This window comes from Trachurus trachurus, assembly GCF_905171665.1.
Source record: "Trachurus trachurus genome assembly, chromosome: 5".
Taxonomy (NCBI): domain Eukaryota; kingdom Metazoa; phylum Chordata; class Actinopteri; order Carangiformes; family Carangidae; genus Trachurus; species Trachurus trachurus.
The window spans coordinates 7398926-7409137 of record NC_139896.1 but is presented as its reverse complement, the minus strand read 5'-3'; the positions used below and the strand labels follow the sequence as shown (position 1 = coordinate 7409137).

General features: G+C 41.1%; 1 protein-coding gene across 2 annotated transcripts in view; it reads left to right on the top strand.

Annotated features, from left to right (window-relative positions):
• Nucleotides 1-1044: 1044 nt before the first annotated feature.
• camk1b (calcium/calmodulin-dependent protein kinase Ib) overlaps nt 1045-10212 on the top strand; it is a 40295-nt gene continuing 31127 nt past the window's right edge. Inside the window, exons 1-3 of one of the 2 annotated variants that reach the window (XM_083972742.1) lie at nt 1091-1176; nt 2669-2681; nt 8029-8142. In XM_083972742.1, the coding sequence (XP_083828868.1) occupies nt 2671-2681; nt 8029-8142 (125 nt within the window). In that variant the 5' untranslated portion in view covers nt 1091-1176; nt 2669-2670. Of the gene's footprint in view, nt 1177-2668; nt 2682-8028; nt 8143-10212 lie in introns of both variants that reach the window. The other variant, XM_083972743.1, reaches the window with a different exon arrangement.

Below are 10212 nucleotides of genomic sequence, written 5' to 3'. Positions count from 1 at the left end.
TTGGAAAACCCTGTGGTTAACAATGATTGTGTGGTTAGAAGAAAGGATATGGAGGGTTTATTATAGGCTCAGCTCCAGGTTTAGTTTTTATTCTCTTCTGACATGCACATAAACACAATTAAAACCATTAAACCCATTGATAACCTTCGCAGATTCAACAGAACATGGACATGTGAACATCATAAACAATGCAAATATAATCACACTGGTGAATGAAACTGAATTAAATCTAACACAGGAATAAAAATAAAGCATGACACAAGATGAAAATGTTGTGGCTGAATAGACAAGAGTCACTGTGACTGTGTTGTGGGATGTAAGGTGAATAAAACTCACTAGGGATCCATTTGTTGGTCCATCACCAGTCTTTTAAGCAATATATTGTGATAACAGGCCAATAAGTACGGTGAGAGGTCAAAGTGCTGAAAACATATGCAAAGACTAAAAAGATAAGAAAAATTGATGGACTGTGTGATGGCTACTTGTTTGTGGTGTTTAAAACTAAGGTGAGTTTGTTTGGCTTTATAGGCTACAGTAATATAGCCTACAGTTACAGTAATATATTTAGCATTGGTCTTTGGCCAAGTCCCTCACTTTTATTGTGTCCCCTGAAACTCTTCTTTTTTGTTGTGAATTTTGCATTTGTTTCTGAATGTGCAGAATTTGAGTCTTTGCATAATGTTTTCTTAAATTGCAGCTCATTGAGCCTTCAGGGCCACCGTAGATATGAATAGTCCTGGTAGCCCTACAGTTTTGTTTTGTTTTCCATAGCCTACATGTCACATGCACTGTGTGTGTGTGTATGTACAGTATCCGCACTCACCTCCAAGGCTTTCATCTCATCGTAACCACAGCACGAGGAGTCACGGGGGTGAGCAGAACAGTGACCAATGGCAGCGCAGAGCTGTTTTTACCTGTGCGCCGCAGCTCTGCCTGCTGATTGGTCCGCCGGCCCGGCCCTGCCCTGAGGTGACGTCAGGAGCGGCGCTGCTGCTGGTGAGGTTGCAGAGCAGCAGCACAGAGCCAGTCGGTGTGACAGAGCCTCCGAGAGACAGACACACACACAAAGACACACACATAGGCTACACACACGCTCACACACTCAACACACTACACGGACACGGACTCGGACACTAGACCCCCGGACACAGCTGCTGGACCCCCACTTCGATTCAGGTACGAGCGGCTGCTGCTGCTGCACCGCAAACTTTACATTTACAAGAGTCGCTGCATGTTTTGTTTCCACAGGGACACTATAAGGCTATTATAGTAGAGCTCGAGAAACGTTTTTTCAATGACTTCGAAACTACAAATGTGTTCAGAGCTGCCGGAGTGAGAGAGATCAGCTGCACAGGAACTTTTCATTCACACAAAAATAATAATAACCCGAGTTTAGCTACTGAGTGAGGCATGTGCAGGTAGGAGGACCAACCACAGGATATACTGTCCTCTGAATTACTGCAGATATAAGTTCACCTGAATGCAACACCACAGGAGAGAGAGAGAGAGAGAGAGTCTGTTCATATTTCACAGTAAACAAGATATCATGTGTAACTCTCCACTGCTTTTCTGTAAATGCAAGTGAAATCAATTCTCATTTCCCCTTCCCTATTTCTGTTGCTGTCCCTTTCCACTCTCTGTTTCTCTCTCTCTCTCTCTCTCTCTGTCTCTCCCCCTCTCACACTATCACACCATGTCCCCATCTATGGGTAGTAGCTGCTTATCAATTAATAAGCTCACTTTGAGATGAGATTTGCTGTGCGTCACTGACAGCAGCTGACCAGTCAGATTGCATGTTGGTAAATCTCTCCAGTGTTATAACCAGTCAGCCAGTTTGGGGGAGTGGGGGGGGGGGGGTCGACTGGGAGAAGAGAGGGACCATCATCATCATCATCATCATCACAGTTGGCATCTGTTAAAGCAGCGATGGTGGAGATTAGACAGATTAGTTTTCTTCTAACAGTTCATGTTGATATAGCCTATAACAAGTTTTTATTCAGGTCGTGGGAATAAAAGAGAAATAGAAAACGCTCCCCACTGTGCGTGGAGATCTGCAGCTTCACAAACCATATGACCTCCATGAGTCACTCACTTTTAATTGTTTTTGCTAAAAGTGTGAATGGCATTTCTCGTTGCATTTCATCTTGTTTGACGCTGCCGCCGTTGCCGCCGCCGGGCATATCTGTACTTGTCCGTGAAGTTCAAGAGAAACCTGCAGATTTAGATTTCCAAAGAAACAATAGAGCCCGAGCTAAGACTGAACAGATGCAGCATGCGGAGGCTGGGCCAAACTCAACAATTGTCAGTGTTTAAAAAGACCCAGAGAGAGAAACTATTATTGTAAGTGCGTTAGTTTGTCATCATCAGTGCATGAGCTCCTACACAGTTTAGAGAAAACACACAATTTGTTCATGAGCTCAGTTTGATGGTGTTTTAATCCAATATTTAGACGTCTTTTCAGCTGCAGATGTTTGTCTGTTTGTCTGTTTGATTCTCTGTTCAGCCTGTACAACTGTTGCCAAAAACTTTTTTTTTACACCGCTGCACTGAATTTCACACTTTGAAAGAAAGAAAAAACAAGAAACCACATGTCATTTTGTCGCATTTAACTGTAGTGGTGTGTGTGTGTGTGTATATGTGTGTCTCTTCTGTCCACTGCACATCACAGGAATGGGAAACCAGTGAGTACAGCGACTCTCTGTCTGTGTGTAAACCTTAAACAAGGTCTGAATGCTGCATGTCACACAGTACTGAGGGAATGTGGTTATGGTATTTCTCATCCCCCTCCTCCTCCTCCTCTTCATCCTCCTCCACCTCCTCCTCCTCCTCCTCCCACCCCCTCCTCCTTGATCTCAAGCCTTATTCTCGATCCTGTTGCTTCCTTGAATTTCGAGCAGCTTTATCTTCACCCACCGGCCAAAACTCATGTCGCCCGTGGACATGGAGGAGTTTTGTTTTTGGCCGTCTGCGTGCTCATCTGATACCTGCATATGCATGCGTCTCTCTCTCTCTCTCTCTCTCCCACATTTAAAAACACAACTTGCCCCTATCTCCCCCTGCGTGTCTTCAACTTGAACCTTTGTGCTGCTGTTTATAGCATTTACCTGTTTGGATGAAAACAGACCTCCTTGCTCAACATAAAGTGACATGAAGTCGCCTCGATATGAACCACATCCATGTGTTTTTGTGCCATTGAAAATGAAATCCTGCTGTTGAGGGACGTTGTTTTTTTAGATGCATGTTGGTATTTTCTGAAATTACCACAACACAAGCAGAAAAAAAAAAAAAAAAAAAAAGGTGGGAGGGGGGGCCGGTGCATTCATAGGTTTTAATTGACTTTGATGTTCAGTATCACCCATTCTCAGTGCATGAATTTACATGAATCTCCATGAATCTCCATACGAGCAAGGTGAGATGCTACAAACACGCAGTGTGTATGAGGTGTTTCCTCCAGCTTCAGTTTCCCCAAAAATGGTCTTGTGTGCTGTTGTGGCTATTTTTAGCCCTAAAGGTGACTAACTATACTCTAAACACAACGACTGTCATGTGTCCTTGCTGAAATAACGCCGATCAGATATAGTGGAGATAAGACTGAAGCTGCAGCTATTTCTTTTTTTTAAATATGTTTGGTTCATCCATGTTACAGTTTTTCTCAGTCGCTTTGGTGCTATTCTCACATCACTCTTAACATTTGCACAACAGTTAGTGCATTTCTCAGAACAATTATCACAAACTGCAAAACCTAGTGGATGACCTGCAAAAGTGCGTCACTTGCTCAAAATGGATTGTCCATCCCTCAAAAGCAAGTATTCATGTCAATGAAACTGTCAGTGTCGTCAAAATGAGAAGTCCTGACACCATCGTTTATGAACAAGATAGTCAAATGGCTTTGTCATGTTTTCATTAGGACACTTTATTCTCTAAGTGTTTTCCAATGCACAAAGTGATGATACTACCTGAAAATGCTCAAGACAGCACTATACACTACTTGTACAGCCATGTGAAAACTACAGTAAAGTTACACATTACTGTATTTAGTGGAGATACTGAATATGTATGTTTCACATTTCTACTGCATATGCTCTTTGCAATTCTGATTTGTTCACAGCATTGTGCAAAGGAAAAATACACTACAGTCATCTACAACAAACATAAGAAGCACTCTTTGGGTACAACTTTACGTAAACAATGTTGCAGTACATATAGTAACTGAACCTACAGAGTACTGTAAATCATTCCTGCACATCCAGACGTTCCAGTCACATTTTCATCTACATCACTCTGTCAATTGTAGCGATTGAAACAGATTCAATATTCCCAAAGATACAGTAATGTCATCCTTACATTGTATCTCTTTCAACCTGATGCCATTGTTTGTAATCACCATTGCACAAATGTCTTGTTCTTGTAGCAGAGTAAAAAGGGCTTAGTCTCTTCCACCTCTGTGAGGTTGTCTTGTAATCCTATGTGATGCAGAGTAAAATTACAGTAATGTACAGTACATGTACTGCATCAACCATTATTACTGTAGTGTACAATACTGTCAAAGTGCTTCCTACTTGTAAAATGCTGTAGTACAGTACCGTACTGTAAAGATGGGAAATCTTTACTGTGGTTGCTGTAATACATTACAATACAGTAAATCTGTTCTCTAGTGAAGCTGTAAGTCTAAATGTAAATGTAAAAAAGTTCTTGTCCCACTGTATCTTACAGTAATGCCTGACACAATGACAGCAGTGCAGATTGTTACCATACATACCTGTTGTTCCTTACTGTAAATGTTTGAATCATTGAAGTCACAGTGCTTCTCCCAACATTTACGTAAAACTAGTTTGACAGATTTTGAAAACTAGTTCAACAATTTTGTATGTAATGACTCAAGCAATGAAATGAGGACTATTAGTTTTATAGGGAAAGACTATTCAGCGTTCAAAAGTATAGTTCATTTTGACTGACATGACATAAACAAATGATAATGTTGTAAAACAGCAGAGAATTGTATGAGAGCAACTGATACATGTCCAAAAGCATTTGCAATTTGTTCAGAGAAAGGAGAAACTGCTACTATGATGTGGACAAATGACGACATGTTGTGGAGGTTGAACTAATAGTTATGAGAACTTTCATTCTGATCTGAGAATAGCACCAAAGCGACTGAGAAAAACTGTAATACAACTTCTCATTGCATCAATAATTTATCATTTTATCGAATAAAGAAACTGCAAAAATAGCTTTTTCATTGGTGTTTAATGAAAGTGAAATAGAGAAAATGAAGCAAATCCTCAGGTTGAAGAGGCTAAAACTAACAAACGATGGAGATCGTTGGCTGAAGTAAATGATTAATCAGTGATGGTTTGCATATTTATTTTAAAATATGTCTTTCCTGACCAGCTAATCAGTTAACCAACCTCAGAGTGACACAATAACAACCCTGTTCTTGCTCTGTACTCTTTTGTATGGTCAGACATCATGACGACCACGCCTCGACCTCCTCCAGATCATTTTTCAGTGAAAACATTGAAGGGGGAAAAAAAAAAGAAAAGAAAAAGGAAATCATGCTCGGTAACAGATCCTCAATTTCCAAAGAAAGATCCCCTGGTGTCAAGTTGAAGATGTTCTGAGGAATAGAGTTACAGTCGACTATGTATTGTTGTTGTTTGTCCCCCTAACAGAAGTTGTTGTTGCACAGCAGCAGCCGCAGCAGATTTACCGGCACAAGCTGTTAAACACACACACATTTAACTGGACTTCCTCTTACTGCTTCCCTTAAACACATTACTTTGCATAGCGTTTTTTCATGCCTAATGTAGAGACACTTCCTTCTGCTTCAAACGCTATACATGGCGTTTAAGAAGATACAGCAGAGGAAGTGATGTATGGGAGAAGGACGCAGATGGTAACCACAAGCTTTATTCTAAGGGTTTTTCCTTTTCTTTCTTTTTTTTATCACATGCATTGCACGCACCACTACCAAAATAAACTGTAAATTGATATGGCAGCTAATGTATTGCATGTAATATACACTAGTAGCCTACCTGATCAGGTTATATCTCTATCTCTACGCTTTTATTTTGAAATTAGTGGCCACCTTAAGCTGCCACCTGCCATTAGACACTAAAGCAATGTAGACTCTCAGATACCATAATAACACAGCTCCTTTGGGTTTCCATGACGACGCGTATGAAGCCGACTTCTGACATTAGTGAAGGCAGCAACAGGGCCGGTGTGTGTGTTTGTGTGTGTGTGTGTGTGTGCTGTGCGTGCATGTGTGCGTGCATGGATGTTTGTGTGTATACAGCTCAGTGCAACTGGAAGAGGCCGTGTCCTATTAACATTTATTCAGAGATAACTGAACTGCAGCGTTCACGCCAACCCCTGTCTGTCACTTAACACCACCCCACACACACACACACACACACACACACACACATACACACAGTTCAGCATTTAAATGAGCCGACTGTGAACCAGCTGATATTTTGTTCAACTGTGACATTTTATTGTATATGAGAAAACGTGTGCAAGTCCAGAACAATATGTTACATCATCTCATACAGACGGACAAACTGTGAAGTTGCCAGGCAGGCAGCAGGAACAGAGGAGGAGTGAGGCATGCTGATATGAACGGCGGCTATTTTAGTCTTGGAGGTCTTGAGTTATAGGCACTTTCTGGGTTTAGATGATGATAGCTGTGACAGCAGGGTCCTTGTGATCACTCCCACTCCTTCAGTGTGTGCGTGTCTGTGAGTGTGTGTGTGTGTGTGTTTGTGTGTTTGCTGAGGACAAACATTTGAATGTTAACTTCTCCTGAGAAATAACGAACAAGCGGCGAGGGAACAGGAAGCGACCGAAGAATTATTGTGTTGTTTTTTTCCAATTCTCAAAGGCAGCAGTGTTTTTTTTTTTTTTGTAATATGTGTTGGCCTTAGCTAATGTGAAGAACCGCACTAAAACCACAACAAGCTACAGTAATGTTGCAGACGCATTACACAGAAGCTGACATAGTTGTCTAATTGTGCTTCTACATAAGCTCATGTAGCTCATTGTTCTTAGGAATTTGTCTTCCTGAGTTTTGTGATGCAGACTCACATCAAAGAGCTTCACACATGTAGCTTTTATACACTTGTACAGAGTGAAACTGTAGTTTACTTATTAACCTCGTAGATATGTTGACCCTCTCTGTCATAAACGCCTATAAAGACACTTGAACATGACTTTTAAAACAAGTCGCTTTAGATAAAAGCCGCCTGCACCGTCAGTGACTGTAAAGACAAGAAACCTTTTTGCATTTACACCAGACCCTCTTCACATGTAACAACAAAAACAAAAACAACAACTAGATGACCCTGGGTGGATGAAATGCAGCCTGAGCCTGTGTCTTCAACATCCTGTGTCATACAATGTGTTTAGTGTGTGAAGGTGGTGTTTAAGAGGAAGCAGGGTTCACCACATTCTTCAGTCACCTCAGAGACACATTATTGTTTCTCAGCTACTCTCAGGTTGTCAAAACAAAAAAAAAGTGAGCAGTTTAGGACGGCAAGTTTAGGATGGATGATTCCTGAAACTGAGAAACAGATCATCTTAACCGTTAGGGAAATTCTCCTACCACACCCCAGACCGGACTTATATACTAACAAAGCTTATAGGTTAGTCTAAAACAGAAAAACACAAGAATGGCCACACAGTGATCTGACCCAGGACCTGCCATTATCTCACAGTTCACACATGGTTAGTGTAAAGTACCTTTTACCTCTGTTTGAATTATGCTTTACAAATAAACCTGTCTTATCTGACAATGTAGATTATACTGGATGGTATTTGGGCTTCAGTTCAGTGTTCCCCAGCTGCCGTCATATATTACACATTATGAATGTGTCAACACGGATGGAAAAGGCAATAAGGAATCCACCAATGTCATTGGTTTTATTGACGGGGAGGAGGTGGAGCGGAGTGGACGCTGTTTTTTTTTATTTAAAGTGTTGGTATTAACCATCGTTTCCTCCTTATCCTCTTTCTCCCCCTCACTAGTATTGTTTCTGACCGTAACCACAAGAAGATGCCGCTGGGTGAAGATTGCCACTCCTGGAAAAAGAAGACCACAGATGTGAAGGAGAAGTACGACTTCAAAGACGTCTTGGGAACGTAAGTGTGTCAGCGCCAAAGGCCAAAAAAAAGAAAGAAAAAAAAATCTTGTGTTTCAGCTTTGCACGATGGCTTTTTCACACTCTGGGAAACACTGCCACAATTTGAATAAAGTGTGTGTGTGTTTTTTTTACATATTTAATGACGCATTTAATGTGCGTTTGTTCGATTTGTTCTCTCAGATGGGACAAAAAAGACGAGAGAGAACAATTTGCATTTGTTTTGTTTCTGATCCCGGAGCTTTTGTGTCGAATTGAATGTTTCAAATCACTATAATGCGAGTATTTTGGATGGATAATTGTTTCTGCTGAAGGGTTTGGATTGGATACGAGTCTGTTTTTGGTGAGGGAGAGAGGAATTGGTCAGGAATTTATCGCTGTGCATGGAGCCTCCTCCTGATGAGGTCCGGGTATATTTGTTGGAAATGAGCTGCTGCCTGACTCATTTCCTCCTCAGACCACATTAAAAACTCAATATTTAATCCCATTAAGACCGTCTTCACGCTGGTAGACTACCTTTGTGCAAAAGTTTGTTGACGGCAAAGTTTGGGAAGTTTTACATTGAGTGTAATATATCTTTATATATATACTGAATATCCTGTTTCCTGCATAAGCATTAGAAACGCCTCGTTAGAAAATGCAGTTCACTGTGAAGCAGCAAAGCCTCATAAATTAACATGGAGTTGAGTCAACACCTCTGACACAGTGTCAAGGACGCACTTAGATAAAGATAAGAGTTGATGCTGATGCCCTGTGTTGGATTATATATTTGATTTTTCAGGTGTATTTAAACTGATAACTCTCGAGGATAACGTCCTAAAGTTTAGACATTTAATCAGACCGGGGCAAGTAAACATTGATTCTTAAAGCTCCACTGGATGAAATAACAGTTTGTGATGCTGTTGCCAACATGAAAACAGGGAATATGCTGCTTCCTGTCTGTCTGTGCTAATCATTTCTCTACATTTCCACACCTTTAAGTGAGATTTTCTGTGACTTCTCAGATTGCAGCACCTCCATAGTGTTTATGTCTGTGTAGCTGCTGAGTGGGAGACACGGGGTGAGAGGGAACGGCTGCTTTTCCACTGTGAAGCTGGGATTTTATTTTTATTTTTAGGATGAGTTTTATTTCAAGGATGAGTTTCCCTTTTTTTTTTTTTTTTTTTTTTTTGCTTTGGTAGTCTCAATCTGTCAGCAATGTTGGGGAGTAGCTGAATATAGTAACACATTAAAAAGGCCCCTGGTATTTGTGACTAGTCCTGGGACTCCTTCTGCATAAATGGCTCCTGTTTAAGTTTACAGTAAAAGCCTCGTATTAATGATGTCTTGTCTAGTTAGGACTATTTTGGAACCAGCGCAGGCTCAGATGTGGTTGAGTTCTTCGTTTTACTCAGAGGGTTTCAGTGTTGAAATGAATGAGACACTTCTGAGAAGTGAATTACAGTACTGCAAGATACAGTTGTGGTATTTTTGTTTTTGTTTAGTCTTTGTGCTGCGTTTCCTTATTTGCTTTCCTTGTTTCTGTTTTTCTTGGTGCCGTTGAATCTCTGTTAAACCTCTTACGTTTTGAGGACATGTGTGTATGTGTGTGTTTATTATCCATTTGTGGAGTGAGTGATGGTAGTCTTACTGCTCGACATCTGTAGAACCTGGAGTAATTCCCTGCATCTGCCAAGTTGGGCTTATACGGCGCTCTACGCTGTATTTATGAGGCAACATAATTCTGGTCTATACAGCACACTTGTCTAAATTCAAATGTAATTTGGCACACACAACAATAGAGCATATTCCATCACCAAGACGGGAGCGGTTCCTCCTGGGGTCGACTTGGTCCTTCTGTCAAAATCGGCCCTGCTCTCCATCCCACAGCGAAGCCGGTGCCCAGCTTCTCCAACAAATTGGCAGAAGCAATTTGGATCCTTGTTCATTCTCAAAGAACAAATAGCTCCGAGAGTGTACAGGAGTTAAATAACACGTTTAATCCCTCCACTCTTTGTTTTATGGTTGTTAATGATGCAGGGACAGTGTCACAAGACAGGATGTTTATCCAAGGTGTCGCACTTGAAGCACC